At 38.9% G+C, this 21,918-nt stretch overlaps 1 protein-coding gene across 1 annotated transcript; it reads left to right on the forward strand.

Moving 5' to 3' along the window:
* The first annotated feature begins 1,570 nt into the window (after positions 1 to 1,570).
* On the forward strand, positions 1,571 to 21,230 carry nek9 (NIMA related kinase 9). The gene is made up of 23 exons (XM_088354664.1): positions 1,571 to 2,009; positions 5,023 to 5,200; positions 5,262 to 5,317; positions 5,384 to 5,454; positions 5,528 to 5,633; positions 5,858 to 5,989; positions 6,281 to 6,391; positions 6,483 to 6,547; positions 6,625 to 6,675; positions 6,739 to 6,931; positions 7,004 to 7,148; positions 10,347 to 10,547; positions 10,652 to 10,698; positions 10,781 to 10,942; positions 11,383 to 11,491; positions 11,574 to 11,735; positions 11,821 to 11,988; positions 12,074 to 12,133; positions 12,228 to 12,415; positions 13,747 to 13,902; positions 14,868 to 14,972; positions 15,041 to 15,094; positions 19,866 to 21,230. The coding sequence occupies exons 1-23, from the start codon at positions 1,824 to 1,826 to the stop codon at positions 20,034 to 20,036; spliced, it is 2,877 nt and encodes a 958-aa protein (XP_088210790.1). The 5' UTR covers positions 1,571 to 1,823; the 3' UTR covers positions 20,037 to 21,230.
* Positions 21,231 to 21,918: the final 688 nt, after the last annotated feature.

Genomic DNA, 21,918 nt, shown 5'->3' on the forward strand with positions numbered 1-21,918 from the left:
GGGCTTCAACAACTAATCAATCACATCAATTAAAATCGATTATTAAAAGCAATTGTAACTAATTATATCATCGATTTTTTGTATCAGGGGATTCATGAACAAACTCAGTACATTAAATCAATGCAAGTGCAATATTTGAATAAATAGAAAATAAAAAATGGCTTTTAGAAATCTGTTTCACCGATTTATCGAAAAAAAAAAACCATCGATTGATTCATAGATTATGAAGGTAATCGTTAGTTGCAGCCTTAATCAGTACATTTTGTTATATATTATTACTTTTTTTTATAGTAGTACTTAAACCAATTTGAATTTGCTTGACACTGTACAGGCTATTTCTTTATTTGGTCATTTGTGTATTTTTCAAATGTTTTATTTAATAAGAACAATGCAAACCATACACAACAGAGAGAGGAAGAAAAACAAAAGAGAAAATAAATTTGCTCAATAAAAATTTTATAGCTCACATAAAGGCCTACTTGCTTTTTTGTTTGTTGAGCGTTGGAAAGTTTTTATGCATAATGAAGGATTTTGTACATTTGACTACAAAAGATTTTATACGATTGAATACAAGTTACATCTATTGAGTGCAATGAAGATTTTCACCGAGTAGGCTATAGTTCAATGACAGGTCACGCCGTTCCGAATGCAGAATATTTTGACTTGGTAATTTTGATAACAGGACTCTGACGGAGGACGGCAGGCGATGTTTTGATAACAAGGCCCTGATGACGTAGAAACGCTCTGTGTTGTTTTTGAGTTTTCCAGACATCGTGACCCCCAGGTTGGGCTTCCCTGGCACTCTCATGGGAGGAGCCGGCACACCAGCTTGCGAAAAATTATAATAGCATTAATCAAATAAACGGACTATTTGCCTTGAATTGTCTTTATTGTCATTGATATTGAGTTCAACATTGCTTTTAGGTGAAGAAAAAAACTAAAGCCATCAAAAAAATAAAAATAGAGGGAGAATTGTATGCTTTTTTAACCATTAACATTTCGTTTTTATTATTTGGAAGTTTGTTTTATTAATGGTATTATGGGAGTTCTAGCGCTAAACACAAAACATGCGCAAATAACAGTTGTTATTGACACAGATCAATCGTATCCTAAAGGCATTTTCGATATAAAATGAGTCAGTATCAGTGTTTTTCATCCATCCTTGTCGAAAATAATAATAAATACAAGATTAAGCCATGTGGTTTCTTTTACGCACAACGTTTTAGCGGATGCCATCAAACATTACTTCCGGTTTAGGGTTTTGCGAGTAAAGGTTTGCAGTTGCTTCAGGGGATAATTTTGAGCCACGCGAAAAAAAAAAGAAAGAAACACTTCCAAAAAATACTGCACTTGTTCGCAACCGTGTAATTATTTCTCCTGTTTGAAATAGAAAAAAAAGAAAAACACTGTCACAGTTTTTAATGCGGTGGCGCCACCAGTCGAGCATAGAATAGAACTTCCATCCCTGAAGGAAATACGTTCCTTTTACTTCCACCGTAAAACATAACAATGAAAAGTTAAGGGCTTAACTTTTACTTTGAAAGTTAGCACAGAGTAGGTCGAAATTAATATTTTATATATGATGCTTGACTCTTTTGCAACTTCAACGCACTTTTACATTCTCGGTTGTTTTTCCTGCTTTATTATTGAACAATTTATTCTTTATGCTTCGTAATTATACTTGCTATACTTAAAATGTTCTCGAAACTACCTGGCCGCATGTCTTACTGGTGACGCTTAAAGGAAAGGAGTCTTTAGACTTTTGAAGTCCGGCCTGTTTGTGTTCTAGTTGCCATTAGTGCAGCTGGTGGCTAATTCAGAAAATGTCACTAGCTGAGTATGAGAGACATTTCGACTCTCTTAGTTCCGATTTGGCCGGCGGGTCTGGGCTGAGCGAGCGTTCAGCGTCGGCCACATTTAATGGCGAAGAGGAGAAGTTGCATTACATTCCCATCCGGATTCTCGGGAGGGGGGCGTTCGGTGAAGCTACACTGTACAGGAGAACTGAGGTGAGTTTATCCCTTTCCGCAACATCCCAATTACGAATTGTTAAAGGGACAGAGTGTATACTCAGCTCCTCCTAGTGGTTAAACAACGTCGCTCATTAGAACAGGGGTCTCAAACTAAATTTACCTGGGGGGTGCCGGAGCTAGGGTCTGGGTGAAGTTGGTCCAATATAAACAAAACGTTCCACCGTTTTCAAATATATTCTTTTAAATCCTTACACAAAATAAGATATAAAAAACAACCCTCAGAATTCGTATGAACATAAATCAATCAGGCTGATTTTAAGTCTTGCTTCTCAATTATTTTCTGTCACGCCCCCGTCGGAAGAAGAAATCCTCTCCTCCATCACCCCCCAGTTTGATCGTACTTATAAGTGATCTATTTTAACGGTAACACGTTACCTCTGGCACGGCGGCGCAGTTCTGAGGTCTTGGGAACCTCCTGTGCAGGTTCAATCCAGCTACCGGACTTCCTGTGCGGAGTTTGTATGTTCTCCCCGTGCTTGCGGGGGTTTGCTCCGGGCACTCCGGTTTCCTCCCATATTCCAAAGACTTGCATTTCAGGTGGATTGGTCGGTCCAAATTGTCCCTAGGTGTGAATGAGCGAGCGAGTTGTCTGTCCCTGTGTGCCCTGCGATTGGCTGGCAACCAGTTCAGGGTGCCCCCTGCCCACTGCCGATCATTGCTGGGATGGGCTCCAGCACCCCCGCGACCCTACTGAGGATAAGCGGTGCAGCTGTTGAGATGAGATGAGACGTTACCTCTGTCCATTTTCGCTAGAAAAAAACCCTTAAATGTCTTTATCACTGTGATTTGGTTGTCATGTCTTTAAGTGACAGCTTGATTTATTTGGATTTGTGCTGTCCACTGCCAAAATGCTCAAAATAGCAAGCACGTCGGTCGACAAACTTCCTTGTCTTTTCATTCAAAGACTTTTATTTTTCCTCTATACCCCGTCTCACTTCGCCTGTCTCCGCATCCCTGTTAAATATATTTTTCATGTGGTCGTTTGAGGGCCTGCTACACTTCATGTCTAAACTTTATACTCAATGCTTAATGCACTAGTGGAGGCTAAATGTAAATGAAAACACTCTAAGAACGCCACTGCGCTCAAGTGTAGTGGAGGTGCAATTGCACTTGATTTTAGGAACGTTGGCGAAGCCCCGGGGCCCGCCCCACTATTAAGAACCACTAATTTAAAGTGTGTATTATTTAGTGCCCCCATGTCGTAGAAAATGTCATTCATCAAAATTAAAGAATATTGATGATTTTAAATTTCAGCAGACACTCAAAGAAAAACGAAAGACATCAATGGATTTTGAACTTGCTTGGAGGACAGGGAGAGAAACCTTCAGATAAGGAATTCTAAAATGTTTAAAGGCCCTCCCCTGAGCCATTTCTTTTTATTACTTATCCTATGCATGCTCACTCTCAGCATTAGTTTTTTCTTTGTGTCATGTTTTGATTAATGTATCCAACAATACCTTCAATAAACATTTCAATATCTTTCAATATGTTACAAAAGGAGATCTGCCCTAAAAGGGGTGGACATCAAAGAACAGCAGCATGATTGGCAGATAGCGACAATGATGTAATAGTAAAAAAAAAAAATCAACAACAGTGCACAATATTAGTCAGAATAAAAAAGTGGTATCTTATAAAATCTCCTTTGCAGGCGTATGATATTAAAATCACAATAAACTCTTTAATTGATTGAAATCATTAGCAAAAATAATCATATATGTGCATTTTTAAAATACTCGTAGGTGAAGTAACCTAACATGAGCTTCACCGAGTGGAGGCTGACATTAAATGTCTGACATCTTGCTGTTCGGGTACCCAAAACAACAAAAACTAAGGGAAAGGCTTGGCAAAAATATGAGAAAAACAGTACTTCATGGTCACTTTGAGTCTCTGTAATTTTCATTCTTACTTGTGATTTTTAGCTCTCGTTTTCGGTTGCTCGACAGAATACTATAACATCTAGTGTTCCAATAATGCACACTGTCCTTTTAAGTCACATGTGTGAAATTTATGGCACAGGGGCCAAATGTGGCCCATCACATCACTTTATGTGGCCCGCAAGAATTTAAAATATCTGATCGTCTACAATTTAAAGGGTGAAAAGAAAGCTTTAACAAAAAAAATATTTCCCACCATGCCTGTTATCTTCATTACCTGCAAATTGGCTGCTAAGTGCCACATCATGCCAGCATTATTTTCTGATATCAATGCCAATGGGTGGACGATAGCAGCCTTTTTGGGAGGAATTTCTACCTGCGATATGGGCCAATATCAGTGTCAGCGGTCGTCTGCTAGCCATTTAACAATCTAAAACCCGAAATTAAAAGAATAATACATTGAATTTAAGGCTACAATAATAGAAATATTCTATTGGGATTGAAAATGATTCCTTGCAACATATAGGTCTTTTTTAAAAAAGGAAAACAGTAAAGGTATCGAGGGCTACTCAAAAATTAGGTTTTGGAATCGGTATTAGTATCGGTCTGAAAAATCTGGCATCGAACATTCAGTATTTATAGCATAACCAAGCTCATGTTTTTATTGGGGCTAATATGTACAAACTAGTTAGCTTTTTTTCCAAATAGGAACTTTGTTTTTAAAAATGGTGTTCAGATTTTTTTTTTTTTTTTTTTTTTTTTTTTTGTCATTTATACCGTGATAAATTATTATTTCATTGCATTGTGAATTTCCCTGCGGGGATGAATAAAGTCTCTCTCTCTCTCGCTCTCTCGCTCTCTCGCTCGCTCTCTCTCTCTCTCTCTCTCTCTCTCTCTCTCTCTCTCTCTCTGATAAACAATTACAATAGTTTTCAAAATCAGTCACCACTAATATAAAGTAAATGCATCAAGGGCAAGTGTAAATCAAATTATTATCATACTCAGTGTGACTTATCGGAGCAAAAAAGAAAGGTATTGGAATAGGTATTTCATACAGTAAATATTACTCATGAAGATAAGCTTTATTTGCTGCTAACCGTCGCTTTGTTCTCCAGGACAACTCCCTTGTTGTATGGAAGGAGGTGGACTTGAACTCGCTTTCTGAGCGTGAGCGCAGGGATGTCATGAATGAAATAAGCATTCTGTCCATCCTGGAACACAACAACATCATTGCCTATTTCAATCACTTTATGGATAAAAACACACTGCTCATTGAACTGGAATATTGCAATGGTAAGAGATAAGGATGGTTATTTGAGTGACAGTGACAAGCTAAACAACATTGTTGCTACAGGGGGAAATCTTTATGACAGAATCATCCAACAAAAGGGAAAACTTTTTAAAGAGGAGGTAAAACCAGATACTAACTTCCGCCCACACCCACATGATTGATTTCTACACCTGTATTCTTCACAGGTTGTTATTTGGTACCTGTACCAGATTGCTTCAGCCGTGGTCCACATTCACAAGGCGGGCATTTTACACAGGTGAGATGCTCGTATGTCGGCGTCTGCATCTCTGAGTTTTTTCTGGTCCATCAACGCACTTGTTTCCCCGCAGGGATATAAAAACTCTTAACATTTTCCTGACGAAGACTGACCTCATAAAACTTGGCGACTATGGGCTTGCAAAGAAACTGGGCTCAGAATTTTCCATGGCAGAAACTGTACGTGTTCTTTTATGTCACACCATGTTTGTGATGTCAGCATAGTTTGTACTGGGATCTCTTTTCATTAAGTTCTTGAATTCTGTATCTAAATCCTCACAAGTTAAATTACGGCACCATGAAGTATAGTGCACTGTACTGTTGTATTTGATGTAGAAGTTGAAATAAATCATACTCAGCTCCCGTCATGTTATCCTAATATGAATATTCTGTCTTATGTCCAGTGCGTCGGAACTCCATATTATATGTCGCCTGAATTGTGCCAGGGAGCAAAGTACAACTTCAAGTCTGACATCTGGGCGATGGGCTGTGTGCTTTATGAAGTCTTAACTCTGACAAGAACATTTGATGCAACGGTAGGAACCCGTATATTTTGTTTACTAAAGCAGACATGCTCAAGCTCTCTCCTCTGGGGGTCATACATTGAAAAAAAGGATACAAGGGCCACTTTACAGATAGATTTATATATATGTATATATATATATATATATATATATATATAAATCGTTTTTATTTTTATTTTGAATTTGTTTTCAAACGAAAACCTAAAAAACTCTTCATTAAAGTTGCTGTCCGGAACTTGCTACTCTCCTGGCTATCATTACCGATGTATAGTTTTTGACCAAGTGCGTTTTTTCTCCTCGCAGAATGCTTTGAACCTGTGTGTGAAAATAGTCCAGGGAAACTGGACCATGGACGTGAACCGTGATGTTTATGGAGCTGGCTTGATTAAACTGGTCTATGAGTGTCTTAATCAAGTGAGTGGTTTGCAGGTGGATAAAGTCTTTTGGGGAATCGAACAAGGTTAAAAATTGTGTGTTTTTTTGTGTGCTTTTTTTGTTGCTGCAGGATCCTGCAAAGAGACCTACAGCAGAGCAAATTATGGACCAACCAGTCCTCTCCTCTTGCAGGCAGTAAGTTAAAGTAATATTTTCTGTGAAATAATGTAAAAATTCCACAACACATGTTTAATGATTTTCCTTTTTTGCAGTGAGCTTGAAGAGCGTGTTTCCCTGCTCAATTCGGCAATGAAGAAACCTAAGTGAGCATTTATTTAACGCCTACTGTCATCCGGCCAAATGTTTTATCAATTCCCTGTCACTAGGTTGAGTGCAGCCACTGACACTCCTGTCGCTGTGGTGACCACCCGCTCAAGGGATGTGTATTTCTGGGGCGGAGGGAAGTTTACGCCCCAGAAACTGGACACCTTTAAAGGGGGTAGCAGCGCGCAACATGTGTGTGCTGGAGAGAGTCACTTTGCAGTGGTGACAGTGGAAAAAGAACTCTACACTTGGGCCGTAAGCTCAAACATTACAGCGATATGCAACACGAAGCCGATGCACTCATTCATTTTCAAACATCTTGTTCAGAATGTTCAGGGCGGCGCCAAGATGGTCGGCCAACTGGGACACGGGGATCAAGCTTCCTACCGGCAGCCCAAAAAAGTTGAAAAACTGCAGGGCAAGGCCATTCGGCAGGTTGAATGCGGTGCAGACTTCACGGTCTGCATCACTGGTGAGCTCCCTGTTAAGTCATTTACCCCTTAACAATCCGACGGCCTGCCGGCGGGCCTCCAGACTGTTAATAAACAAAGTTGTGTATCTACGATGTCACCAGTCACAGAAATACGTCATGCCACATATCATTGGAAAGCTTAAACTCAACACACATGATGACCATTTCAAACTATACTCATCACAGAAACATCACGATCAGTCTGAAACAAGATACCCAAAAAATATAAAAACGGGATAACTCAACCAAAAGTGCGTGGAACTATTACTCATGACACGATTCCTGCAAAGATGGTGTGGTTGCATTCACGAAGGTCCAGTAAAGCCAACCGTGTAAAATATATACTCCAAAACACACGATTATACCGAAAGATTAAAAAAAAAAAATCTGCCCAAAAGCATTAGCATTCATGAATTGTTTCACGATCCTCCTTGTAATCCATCTGCTTAGCTTTATCACTCCCCTTTAAAAATAATCAGACTCGTCAGATTATTTTCAACACTTCCGTTAGCCTCGACCTTTTGATTGACACCCCCTTTGGCCATGTGCAAGCTTATTTTCATGGTCCTTTGCCTGCGACAACCTGTAAGGGCCTGTATTGAAAATAAAAAACCTGTCATGACCGATTCAGGTTGAAAGTTTTTTAGCCGATAATGACTGATTCAAATGTGGATTGACACCTTGGCGCAAGTGTGCGCAATCATTAAATAACTTCTGGAATGAGAAGTGAATTATTAATACTTCTATCAAAATGTCTAAAAAAAATATGTTATAAATATATAAATAAATTAAATTATAACTATATTCTACAATATTAAACAATGCTTGAAAAAAGGTGGCACGGCTATGATTGATTGGTTAGTACGCTTCTTGATTGTATGCTTTTTGAGTCGTGTGGTTCCTGTTGACTGGTGTAGTGCATGTGTGGTGCCATTGTATAAGGGCAAAGGTGATAAGTATGAATGTAGTAATTCGAGAGGTATCATTTTGTTGTCTGTGTAAGCTGTATGGAAGACTCTTGATCAAGAGAGTGAGTGGAAGAACAGATGAGCTGGTGATGGAGGAGCAGAGTGGTTTCAGGAAAGGAAGAAAATATGTGGATCAGGTGTTTGCAGTAAGGTGTGTGAGAAATATTTTGCTAAAGGTAAGGATGTTTTTTCGGCTTTCATGGATTTGGAGAAGGCGTATGACAGAGTTGATAGAGAGGCGTTGAGGTAGGTGATGGTAATGTATGGGTGAAAAGTTGTTGGAATCATTGAAGAGTTTTTATGTTAACAGCAGGGCATTTGTAAGTGTAGGGAGTGAGACAAGTGAGTGGTTCCCTGTGTTGACTGGTGGGAGACAGGAGTGTGTGATGTCACCATGGCCGTTTAATGTGTACATGGTGTGGTGAGAGAGGTGAATACAAGAGTATTTGGTAAATGTTTAGAGATGGTGAATAACAGTAGAACAGTGTGGCAGGTAAGTCAGTTGTTGTTAGCAGATGACACAGCGCTTGTGGCTAATTCTGAGAGAACATTAAGAAGGTTGGTAATGGAGTTTAGAAGAGTGTGTGATAGGTGTAAGTTATGTGTGAATGTTGGGAAGAGTAAGGTGATGAAGTGTTCACTTGATGGAGTGGGAATGGTATTGGAAATAAGGTTCCATGGACAGTTGCTGGAAGAAGTTGAAAGCTTTAGGTACTTGGGTTGTGATGTGGCTGCAGTTGGTGGAATGGAGTGTGAGGTATTGCACAGAGTGAATCAAGGAAGCATGGTTTTGGGTGCTCTGAGGAGAGTGATGAGCAACATGACTATGGATGTTAAGAGGGGACTGTATGAGAGTGTGATTGTGCTGACTGTGTTGTATGGTGCAGAGACTTGGAGCCTGAACGCAGAATTGAGAAAGGAAATTAAATGTTTTTGAGATGAAGTGTTTGAGGAGTATGTTAGGAGTGACAAGATTGGATAGATTGAGAAATGAAATTGTGAGAGACAGAACTGGAGTAGTAGTGGAACTGAGCAAGTGAGGTCTGAATATAATGGATGCTAGAGCTCTTGTTGGTGATAGGAATGAGTGGAGAAGTGTTGTGAAAGGATAGTCGGATGTTTGGACGCGTTCTAAGGGATGGGAAGGGCACCTATATGATGCGGCAGGCGTAAACCAGTGAATGCTGTCGGGCCCTGCTGTTGAACAGAAGAGTGTGTTGTGTCACCCTGACCCGAGTTACATGGCTGCTTTTTTGCGTCATGTTTCATCTGGAGGGACGAAAGTATGACCAACTTGGGTGCCGAGGTGCTTAATTTGTTTGGGTGTTTGGGCTTTTGGGTTGGCCATGGTCAATTTTTATGCGTTTTTTACTACTTTTTCCTTTTTTCTTTTCTTTGTTTTTGTATATGTGATTTTCTTGCTGTCGGTCACCCCTCTCAAGGTATATGACCAAGGTAGATGGATAGATAGGAAAAAAAGGCATCTTTGTTGTTTAGGGTACGTAAGCTTTTGGAACAAGAAATCTGCAAATTTGAAAATCCAGCGTCATATTATGGTGTATTGTTTTTACTTTTAGATAAATAGTTTTTACTTTTATTTTACTTTGTTGTGTAACATGTGGTGTTTTGATAGAATATACAACAATGGCCCAGCAATAGTTCGTGTCCTTTCTGCAGTCACATTGGATGTGACGCATGTTTCTGCCACCAAAGTGTCTATCATAGATAAAAAATGAGGTGCAGCCAGTGTTTTTTGGTAAAAAAATGTTACTAAATGCTTCAAATGATTAAGGTACAGGTTTATTACCTTCAGCTCTATGGCGCGGTCGTCTTGTTTTAGACACAGAAATCAAGTGGTAATTATTTGTCTTCCAAGGCGGTTTTAAGATGTCAATCTTTTGCATCTTCATTATCCAATGCCATAAATTCTGACACAAAAATAATTGCGGTTCTGCTTTTAAGAATTCTTAAAAGTAGTCGATGTTACATAATATTTTTTTTTAGATCTTGCACAAATTATGGAATACGATACTATTAAATGTTTACTCTGATGCATTTCGTCGGCTATTAAATAAGGAAAAAAATAATAAAACAAATTATTTGGAAGCTCCCATCCTTAATGACAGAAATGTGACTGAGCGCTCATGGTAGAAGAGTGCCAAAGTGATGACAATTTTTATAATGAAATTTAGAGTGTTGCTTTAAACCCCAAATTTTGTTTTTGTTTTAGATGAGGACCAATTGTACACGTTTGGGTCAGACTATTACGGTTGCATTGGCGTGGAGGGTGTCATGGGCACGCAGATCCTGGAGCCGGTGCTTTTGGAGTTTTTCGAGGAACGGCCCGTACGTCAGGTTTCTTGTGGAGACAACCATTGTGTGGTGCTTACCCACAGCGGAGAAATCTTCTCCTGGGGTTGTGGAGAGTATGGTATGGAAACTTCAACCCAAAATGTGATTTTTGTGAATATTCATCCAACCAATAGTGGGAGATTCTTGCCAATACCATTATTCTTCAATTCTTTCGATCTGCAGGGCGTCTTGGCTTGGAATGTGAAGAGGATTTTTCCTCTCCAATGCAAGTAAGACTTCCTGACAAATGTACGGTATCTGTGACAGTATTTGATTTCTTTTACAAACTTGTACATTTAATATTTTTCACAGGTGGAGCTCCCCAAAGGCGCCACCATCTCTTCTGTGTCGTGTAGCAGTGATGGAACCTTCTTCTTGACGGACACCGGCAAAGTCCTAGCATGTGGCAACAATGAATATAACAAGCTCGGCCTTAACCAGGAATTCTCTGGTCTCAAAAACCACCCCGGAGAGGTACTGATTGGAGATAACAAAAAGTGATTTATATTTATAAGATATAAGGATAATGGTTTTGATAAGTCTGTAGTTTAGCAGACAATCAAAATAAGGAGCACAGACATCACTAGATTTTGAACTTGCAAGGAGAACCGGGAAAAAAAATATAAGCAAGTGCCTTTACAAATGTGAAAAAATTCCCTTTATTACCCACTTTTCTTTTTAAAGTAAAATCACAAAAATACTCTAACAGAAAACTGATTACTTTAAATATAAATGTTCTTATTTTACAGATTTTTTTTCTTTTGGAAAAAAAAACGGATACATTTTCTGCATTTTATTTAGAAACATAACGTAATGGAATAGAACAAATGCATCTGATAATGTGTTATTTAAAATACTTGCGGTTGCATGTGATGATTTTAATATGTATGTATCTTTTTTCACTGTCACATCAGGGCTACCAAGGCATCCCATACATCACAACACTGACATTGGCAAAGCAGCTGTCACGTTTCAAGATCCACACTGTAGCTCCAGGGAGGAACCATACAGCTGCCATTGATGGTACTACGAAAAAATGTACTGTATTTGTTTTTAAGAATTGGTACTTTGTTTTTGACTTTTCCAACTTAAATCCGTTTCGCAGAACGTGGTCGCCTCCTCACATTCGGGTGTAACAAGTACGGCCAACTCGGCGTCAAAGACTTTAAGAAACACCAAGGTGTGCAAGTCCTGGTCGGACCTTTTGGAGGAAAAATGGTCACCAAAGTTTCTTGTGGTGACGGCTTCACGATTGCGGCCACTGAAGGTGAAGCACATGCGATCCATAAAAACTTTTGTTTCAATGTAACCAACATAAAGTGTTTGAACAATCCTCGTTTCTTTTCTTGCAGACAATCAGATCTTTGCGTGGGGAAATGCAGGGAATGGCCGACTTGGAATGCCTGCTGACAAGGGGTTTGGTTCTGAGGTTTGTCCCGCCATGCCAAGGCCAATCTTTGGGTCACTCCACCATGTGCCTGATCTCTCATGTTGTGGGTGGCATACTATAATCATCATGGGTTAGTTATTTATATAATGTCCTCATTAGATAAGGAACTGGCCGTAGCAAATGCCTATATGATAGTTATTTGTTGTTCTTTGCAGAAAAAGTGCTCAACTCCAAGACTATTCGCTCAAATAGCAGTGGATTGTCAATTGGTAGCGGTAAATATCTTTTTTATTTTATTTATTTTTTGGAACCTATTTTCTCTCTTTTTTTTAATGTATCATCAGGATACTGTTTCTTTCTCGATTTAAGGGATCGGGCAGGATAGTTCCATAGCAACCGTGGATCTGGATATAGAGCCGGGTTTGGAGACAGAGTGCCAGGACAGGAGCCTAGGAGGTACTGCTGAGATAGATGTTGATGCTTGCAACTTGGAAACCCCCATGATGTCAATGGCAAATCAGACTGGAGACAGTTCATGTCCTCTCTGGCTGAGAAAGGTGAGTTCTCAATCTGAAATGGAGCGTCCTAAATTTTGTATGACATGTCTTTTTTTGTTTCACTGCAAACAATACGATTTTGTTACATTTGCAGAAAATATTGCTTCTTTTATTTAGAATAATTCCTAATTTAAAAGTGGGTGCGTCGTTTGACGTGTCCTTAAAAGTCGAAAATAGAATATTTTCTCTTTTAAGTACGCGTTAACAATTTTTTTTCTACCTGGTCTATCCGCTTGTATCATATTTTTAGCAAAGCTGTTCTGGCTGCATAACAAATTAGGTAGGAGAAATGGGGTGGGGTTGGAGAGTAACTTCATGCTCGTCCCCGTGTTTTTTTTCCTTTGTTCCATGAAAATCGTGAAAGTAAGAAGTGGCCTATTTCAAGTACAGTCCAAAGCCCAACCCATAACATCAAGAAAGATGAAAAAAAGAAGTTTATCTGAGCGCGTCCAAGAAATGCAGGGACTTGCACGCAGATCAGGAACAAGCTGACTAAGGCTACAATACCGATTTAAGCAAGGAGATGGCAGAAGAGAGTTAAAATGTTACAAATTCCGTACAGCTCCTTTGATATTTTATCTTGTTTCTCAAATAAAATGAGAAAAGTCATCCTTAAAAAAAGCAAGATTAGTGTATTTAGCAAAAGACAGCCAGGTTTGCTTATTTTAAGAAATATTTTAACCAAAATTTGAAAAATATTTAAACTGACAGTGTGTAATATTTAGTGCATCTTAGTGGTACAAAAAATGTTGCTTCATAAGAAAAAAAATCTTATGCAAAAAATAGGGCAACTATCATAACAATTGTTTTTTTGTTTTTTGGTATAAAAAATTATAGGTTGGGAAATTTGTATTTCTTTTACATAGTGGCATGCCTACATAGAAGTCGCCGCCAGGTGTGTCTAGCACCTTGCTGCTACACTGTGCTCTTCGCATTGGTTTTCGTTTGCATTAGACAATACAGGACCATCTAGTGGTCAAATATTACACACCGGGGCCTTAAAATAAACAAAATCTACCATATTCTACCTAAGGCAATTGATTCCCGGTTCCTCCGTGTTTCATATCGAAGTGTCCTTGGGTAAGTCACTGAACCCCTAATGCGCCCAATAAGCAGGTTAGCGCCTTGCATGGCTCCACGGCCGCCATTGGTGTGTGGGTGAATGGGTAAATGTGAAGCACATTGTAAAGAGGTCTTCATTGACTTGAAAAGCGCTATATAAATGCAGACCATTTACGTCATTTTTTGAGTAAATAAAAATCCTACATAAAAAAGCCAAGATTTCTTGAAATAATATTACATGAAAATTAACAAAAATATTTTTCATGCAGGAACTTGAGGATGCAGAGTTTATCCCAATGCCCGAGGAGTCAAAGCTTTCTTCAGACCAGCTCCCGTCTTTCTCAGAGAGCACCACCCTACCATATGATGAGCTGACGGACTTGAAGGCTGTTGCAGCAGCTGTTAGCAGTGAGCATGACTTATCGGTAATGTTATTAACCTTCTTCTTTATCCTTGTTATCTATGGGTTATTTTGTGCTATTGAGACCCCTCGCTACTTCGCGCTTCAGTTATTGTTGGTTCATTCTTTAACAGGGAATTTTTTTTTTAATAAAAAAAAAGATCGAGTAGAAAAAAATCCCCCAGTTGCTTCTTGCAACATTTCGGACAGCCAAGATTCACACCAATTGGCCAGCACCCCGTCCATTTGACCTCTACGATGCCGATTGGCCAATTCATATCATAGCAACTTTCATACCTGAACTGTAACCAGACACATTCTATTTGTTCATTTATTCTGCATTTTGGTGAGAAGAATTTTTGTCTTGCGGGCGTCATGTCGCCTAAACGATGCTTCAGCCAAACCGTTTCTTCTCTGTATCTCTCACTCTCTCGCTCAGTCTGCAAGGCTTTAATCAAGGTGCGCAAAAAGAAAAAAAAAATCAACTAATTTCAAATCTAACAGTTTTTTATTCTTTCTCTCTGTTGGTAAGTCAGCAGTCTACTTTAATAAAGGCGCTCCCAAAAAAAAAACATTGACTAAACTTAAAATACTTTTTACCTTTAAAATGTAACTGTTTCCTATTTCTTTTCTCTCTTGTTTTCTCTCTCTTTTTCTCTTCTATGATTCAGCAAGTCCACTCTCATAAAGGCTGATAACCCGATCCCAAAAAAAGTGTCATACTACTTTGCGAATGTTCACTTTTTTGGAATTGTTGGGTGTTGGTCCCCATTAACCGCAAAAAACAAAGAATCATTGTATTTTGATGACTATCTGAATTTTAACCCCCCGTCAAAAATCATTATGGATAGTCCTTTTTCTGTGTATGCACAGTTTATTAATCAAATTTTCAAATTCCAATATCAGCAAATAAAATTTCTCTGTAATGTTTTCGTTCATTTTGAGGTGCCATTATCTCTTTGTAAACTCGTTTGCTAATCATCAAAACAGAGCACCCAAACGTGTGACGACAAACTAGCCGGCCTCGAGGATGCGAGCATCTGCAGCCGTGTGGACTCGATGATGTGCTGCACAGCAAGTAGTGAGGTGGCACAGGTAATAGATTTGCTTTCTTCAAGGTGTCCCCAAGGTAGCTTGGTTAACATGAGACATTTTCTTCACAGCTACGAGAGATGCTCACTCAGCAAGAGATGAGGATCCAAATGCTTGAGAAGCAGGTGATATGAGAGCCCTATTTTGTGTCATAAAACAAAAACAATGGAAAAGTACACGTTGCAAAAATAAATTCTTACCCCGTTGGCAAACATTGTTAATGAAATTGGACCACAACCCAAAAGAAATCCTTAAAATAAGCAGATGTATCTTTTTTATCAAATACTACTTCAGTTAAGTTTTCTCTTTTTAAGAAATATTTCCTACAAAGCTAAAATAAAACACTTAAAATAAGCAAGACAAACTACCATCTTCCACACAAGATTCTTTTGCTTATTGTGAGTACCGTATTTTTTTCTGATTATACACTGGAGATCAAAATCAGAGAACAAGTTACAAAAAAATGAATAATTCTAAACCATACCATCTTCATTGCTCAACAGTTTGACAGTCTGTTGTGTCTATACCATGCTGTATGCTGCATGGATATGGCTTTTCAACAAAAAAATAATAATTTAGCAAAAATGCACTGATCAAAATTTGAGAACACTTTCCGGTGCCTCCTACTTGATGGTGCTAATCTAGCACATGGTGCTAATTTCCTTGACTATCTGCCAACCCCTATTTAACTGGCCTTCTTACTGCCAGTTTCATTGACTTTGCAAGACGCTGAAAGCCTCCAGCAGCAGGTTGTCCAGATGAAAATGAAAGGAATGACCCTATAAGCCATAGCAAGACAAGATGTCCGTTCCAAGTCTGTGATAAGAATATTGAATCTTTACAAGAAGGCTGGTCGACCACAGAAGACAAATGTAAGAGAGGAAGGATTTGTCTCGCTATAGAGTGTCACGCCGTATAAGAGCATTTGGACAAAAGGTCAAGACTGCAGTGATCAAACCTCTTATTAGCGAAACAAAATCAAAGGGCTAGACTACACTTTGCTGAGGAGCATGGAGTGTGGATAGATAACTGGCCCAGAGTTCACTTCAGTAATTAATTTTTATTTTTATTTTTGGGGATTGGATAGGAAGCCTTACGTTCAGTGCCACATTGGAGAAAATCTAAACCCAGAGTGTGTAAAATAGTCAGTGAAAGGTGGAGGAGCTTGGGGCATGTTTTCTGCAGCAGGGGTTGGGCCTCTTGTACAGCTTTATGTTAGAGTGAATTCAAATGTGTATCAGACCATTTTTCAACAGCACATGATTCCTTACTTGAGTCCATTACCTGCATTCGTCACCCAATCAGCATGAAGTCGTCATGCTGGCTGATTGGGCAAAACAGGTGAAGAAATTCCTTTGAAGGTGAAAACATTAAATTAATGGGATGGCCTGCCCAAAGTCCAGATCTCAACCCAATAGGGAACCTAGTAAAAATCCTGTGTGACAAAGTTATGGTCAAGAAACCCACTTCAGTCACTGAACTGTGGAGGAGGCTGGAAGAAGAATGGACCAAAATCACACCAGATCAGTGTGAGAGACTAGTGCAATCCTGTGGCCTCAGATTTGCTTGAGTCATTCACAGCAGAGGCCAATACGCTTCTTACTAATTGCCAAAGTAATTGTTGTTCTCTAATTTTGATCAGTGTGTTCTCTCATTTCGATCAGTGCGTTTGCTGAAATATATTAGTCATTTTTGGGGAAAAAAGTGCTGTAGTACCATTATATTGACACAATAAAGTCTTATTTAACTGTGGAACAGTGAAGATGGTATTATTTCAAAACCATTAAACATTCTAAAAATTGTTATCTAATATTCAGATGTCCAGTGTTTTTTTTTTATAATTTGGCCGACATGACTTATGTTATGGTGTTGGATTTTACCAAATGAATTTGCCCCAAAAATGTGACTTATACTGTAGTGACTTATATGTTTTTTTCCTTCTTAGTTGTGCATTTTTGGCTGGTATTATTTGTAAACCAGAGCGATTTATAGTCTGAAAAATACTGTATACATTTTCTACCTTGAAAAAAGTTGGAAAAGTTTAATTTTGTTGTTTTTTTTAAAGGACAGTGTGTAATATTTAGTGCTTCATTGTTTATCCATGTTTGTCTGGCATCCTGCCGCCACGCTGTGCATTGTGGCACTGGCCCTTGCTCGCACCAGAAAACACAGTGCCATCCAGTGGTTAAATATTACACACTGGGGCTTTAAGGATATATTCTTTTTAATAAGAAATATTCTAAAAATACCTTTTGCTTATCACAATTCATATTTTTGTCTTATTTTAAGAGTTTTAGTACCAAATCATGTAACAAATATGATTTAAAAATGATAGATACTGTATATTGCATCCCTTACCCACTGGGGTCGTAGGGACACCATTAACTGGTGTGTCCTGGGCAAGTACAGCCTGGTGGCACCAATCCTTCTCCAGGCCAACAAATGCATACCATACTTAAAATGAGCAAAGTTAATTTTGCTCATTGTTCTCCCCCCTGTAATTTGTGTTCTGTATTAGATCAAATTTATGTTTTGACTGCCAGGTAGTAGCGTGACCTTTTTACACTGGGAAGAAGATAAACGGAAGAAAAAAACAAGTACGATTTTAGTTGAATGTTGACATGTGTGCTGCGTCAGTATCTTTATTCATCATTTGAAGTCTTCGGAATGCAACGGCTTTTTACTCTCTGCCATTTGCTAAGAAAATGAATTTTGAGACATGACAGGAGAGAGTATTCTCGTTTCCTGGCTCTTGAAGAGAGTTTGGCTTGCTGTTTATTTGCGTTACACACTTAAGAAAGGTAAACTAGTAGAGGAAATGGTATTTCCTCATTTTTTTCCAAACTTAACATTTATTTTTGGTACCTAATGTACCAAATATTATTCCAAAATAAAATATATATATATATACTGAAAAAGGGCTATTACCTGGAATTTCATCATAATAATCATCATATCATCACCATAATATTAATTGTATCTGTTAAGTACTGTATCATGTTTTTGATATATAAGAATTCTTTATCGCAAAGTAAGAAAGGTAAACTTGAAATGCTCACAATAGTATTCTGATGTTTCATGGTCTGTTGGGTCTCTTAACCGCATGGGTCGTAGGGGCACTATTTCCTGTGGGGTGTCTGGGCAAGTACAGCCTGGTAGCGCCCATCCCTCTTCAGGCCAACCGGTGACCTTTTGCGTGTTAGTCGAATGCTAACCACTGTACTACATCTTAATGAATAATTAGTTCAACAAGGGTAAGAAAATTGTACTTAAATTGAGCTAAATAATCTCCGATCACCCTCAGTAGGGTTGTGGGGGTGCTGGAGCCCATCCCAGCTATCTTCGGGCCATGGGCAGGGGACACTCTAAACTGGTTGCCAGCCAGTCGCAGGGCACACAGAAACAGACAACTCACTTGCTCATTCACACCAAAGGACGATTTGGACCGGCCAATTAACCTGCCATGCATAATTTGGAATGTGGGAGGAAACCCGCTCGGGCACGGGGAGAACATGCAAACTCCACACAGGGAGGCTGCGGTAGCTGGACTTCAATCCTGAACCTCAGCAGGGTGGGGCTGCTAATAACTACCCAGCCGCTGTGCCGCTTGGTTTCCACCAGTTAGCCCTTTTTTCTATTTTGGTTTATTAGTTTTGTAATGTGGTGTTTGTTTATAACATGCTTTAAAAATATATAGATGTATATAAATGTGAAAAACATAAAAAAATAGATATCAAACATATTAAAACAACCAGAATACCAAAAAGATTAAGCAACATTCAACAGGCAACTAAACAGTTAAAACCAGTTAATAGCATAAATTAACCCTACAAAACAATTAAAACAAAATGTCACATGGCAAAAGAATAAACATAAGGAACATTAACCAGGCAACTAGAAGGTCAAACCAGTTGATGGCCCACAGTAAATCTGAGAAAACACTACTGTAATTCTGTATTTGAAGTCGTACAAAAAAATGCAAAATTAAGAAGGAAAAAACATAAGTTAAACCTGGAGTATAAGTAGCATTTTTGGGAGAAATGCATTTGATAAAATCCATAAACAAAAACATACATTATCAACTTGAAAGGCAATTTAAAAAAGAAATTCATTTTGAGAACAGGCTGAATAAGTGTTCGATACCGGGTGGAAACTTTTGTTGGTCAGCAGAGGGATGGGTGCCACCAGGCTGTGCTTGTCCCAGACATACCACAGGAAATTGTGCCCCTACCACCCTAGTGGTTAAGGGATCCATACTAATGTTACAAGATTGAGAAGTCTGGTAATGTCCGTCACGACATACTAAGTTATTCAGATAACTCTAGCATAAAGAACATGCTTACCAAACTATCAGTTTCAATCCAAATCAATAAATCCAACTAAATCCTCAGTGTGTCACTTTTAACTTTTAACTCCCCCAAATTTAAAAAATTTAAAAAAAATCAGTAGGTAGACAGCGTGCCTCTTCCCTTACCATGTCGCTTACATCAGACTCATCGTCTCTGCTGTTTCTTGCTAACTCCCAACTTTCTTTCTGCTCCTCGATGACCATTTTCGGCTATATATTTCTCTATTTTCAGTTTGTAATCTGTACAATATGATTTTCTTTACGGTGATTAGCCCTTTTTTGAGTTTTTTTTAAATATAAATTACACGCAATGTTGAAATTATCAACACAGGCCTAGAGAACCCTCTTGCGGTTTAGTGTGAAAATAACATGTGAATTGATATAATGTTTTAATGATTTCACACGTAAAATCACCGGCCAAACTATGAAAACTGTGATTTATAGTCCAGAATATACGGTAAATTGTAAGTCTCATGGCAAAAGAATAAACATTTTTTAATATACTGTGATATTCACTCAGTATTTCTCTGTTACCACCACTCTTGTAGGTCAGCAATCAGCAAAAGGACAACGAGAGATTGTTGGTTGCATTTGAGCGGTTGTCGCATTTGGAAGCTAGGTGTGACAATAATGGCAATCACTGCAGCGGTCACATTCCAGAGGATGCAGCGTCTGGATTCACAAATCATGGGGGCAGACCTACAGGGTCCAGCTTGTGAGGCCCCAACCTCCTCAGAGTTCTACCTAATGGGAGATGTGACTAACTCTGCGTTTCCTTCTGGTTAATATGAGAATAGGAGGCCGTTTTGCAGTACACATTGCTGCCTTACACGCTTTAATAAGCCTCATGTTTTATTACGCACAGTATTTAACAGAGCACTAAATTGCGTCCATATTTAAGAGCGTCTGCCCGATTGTTCTCTTGCAAATGTTGTGCACAGGCTTTGTACAGACTGAAATGTTGACTGGGTTCAACAGAGGTTTCAGACAATCTTAGGTGTTATTCCATCCTCAATGTGAATATGGAGTTTTTGTTTTACCGGTGAGCATTGTTTACTTCTTGTGATATCAAATCCGGGCTTAAATGGCTCTGCGTTGGCAGTTATAATTCAACAGGATAAACCAAACCTTTTTCATCGGAAAACGGGGCCTTGACCGCACTTGGTTGAATGTTATGTGGCGGAAAGGAGTATGAGGGCTGAGAAAGGAAAAAGTTATAGATTTTGTATAGAACCTGAACAGGACCTCAATACTTACTCTTGATTGACAATCACAAATAAGCCTTACTATGAACTATAGAGGAAAGTCAACCTTTCAATATGACTAAAGCTGTGTCCTATCGTAATGAAAGTTTTTGTCAATATACCTTTAAAAAGCCTCGTGAATATTTTTTTGGCAAATGGGGATATTTAAAATCTAACGTGTAATGAAAATATATACATTCAAAATAATGAAACTGCTGACATTTTAGCAGTAGTTTTAATATCACTGGGGGGTAGAGGGGTCTTCCATGACACAAACACTTGAATTGCTTTATTAGAACGGGATTTTTTTTTTAACTACCTGCGATGTTCATTTTGCTTTGTTAATGCAACCTTGTGTGAACTTAAAATATATTGTCTGGCCCAGGGGTCTCCAACTTCTTTCAAGCAGAGAGCTACTTTTTCTGACTAATGACAATTTTTTTCAAATTATTTCTATGTTGTGACTTTATTTTAACAGGTGAATTGTTGGAAGTAGGGTTCAGTCAACCACTAAAACAATTATTTTACTAGAAAATCACAATGACCGGAGCTATTTTCAGAACACCTCCGCTGCTCTTGGGGGGCACGCTAGTCCCCGTGGGCACCACGTTGGAGACCCCTGGTCTAGCGTATGTTTTTAATTTGCTCAATAAACTGTCTGGTATTGGATGCATTTTTCCTGGTGTGTGAAGCTGCCTTAAAGGGACAATGTGTATTACTTGACCACGAGATTCCACTGAATTGTGTCGTGCAACTGAAAAAAAAATAGTCCTAAAAAGCATGAGAACACATACTACAGACACTCAAAGTGACAAAACCGAACCATTTTTCTTATGATTTTCGTTGAGGTTTTTTGGTACCTTTAGAAGCAAGATGGCTGACAACGTTCTCGGCTCCCCGTAGGTGAGGCTCTTGTTATGTCAAATAAATGCCAAATTCTCCAAGTATTTAACAAAAATACACATCCACATGACGGTTCCTGTTTCTTGGCTTATCTAAATCAATATTGTTTTATTAAATTACTTTTTTAACACTCGAATGCGCTGAATAAGGAAGCACGGCGTTATCGAACCTCCTGTGTGGAGTTTGCATGTTCTCCCCGTGCTTGCGTGGGTTTCCTCTGGGCACCCCGGTTTCCTCCCACTTTCCAAAAACATGCATGTCAGGTTAATTGGCCGTTCCAAAATGTCATGAGATGTGAATGAGCCAGTGAGTTGTCTTTCTCTGTGTGCCCTGCGACTGGCTGGCAACCAGTTCAGGGTGTCCCCTGCCCATTGCCCAAAGATAGCTGGGATGGGCTCCAGTACACCCGCGACCCTACTGAGGATAAACGGTCCAGATAATGGATGGATGGATG

This window comes from Urocampus carinirostris, chromosome 15 (genome assembly GCF_059441175.1).
Source record: "Urocampus carinirostris isolate Australia breed hairy pipefish chromosome 15, RoL_Ucar_1.0, whole genome shotgun sequence".
Lineage (NCBI taxonomy): Eukaryota > Metazoa > Chordata > Actinopteri > Syngnathiformes > Syngnathidae > Urocampus > Urocampus carinirostris.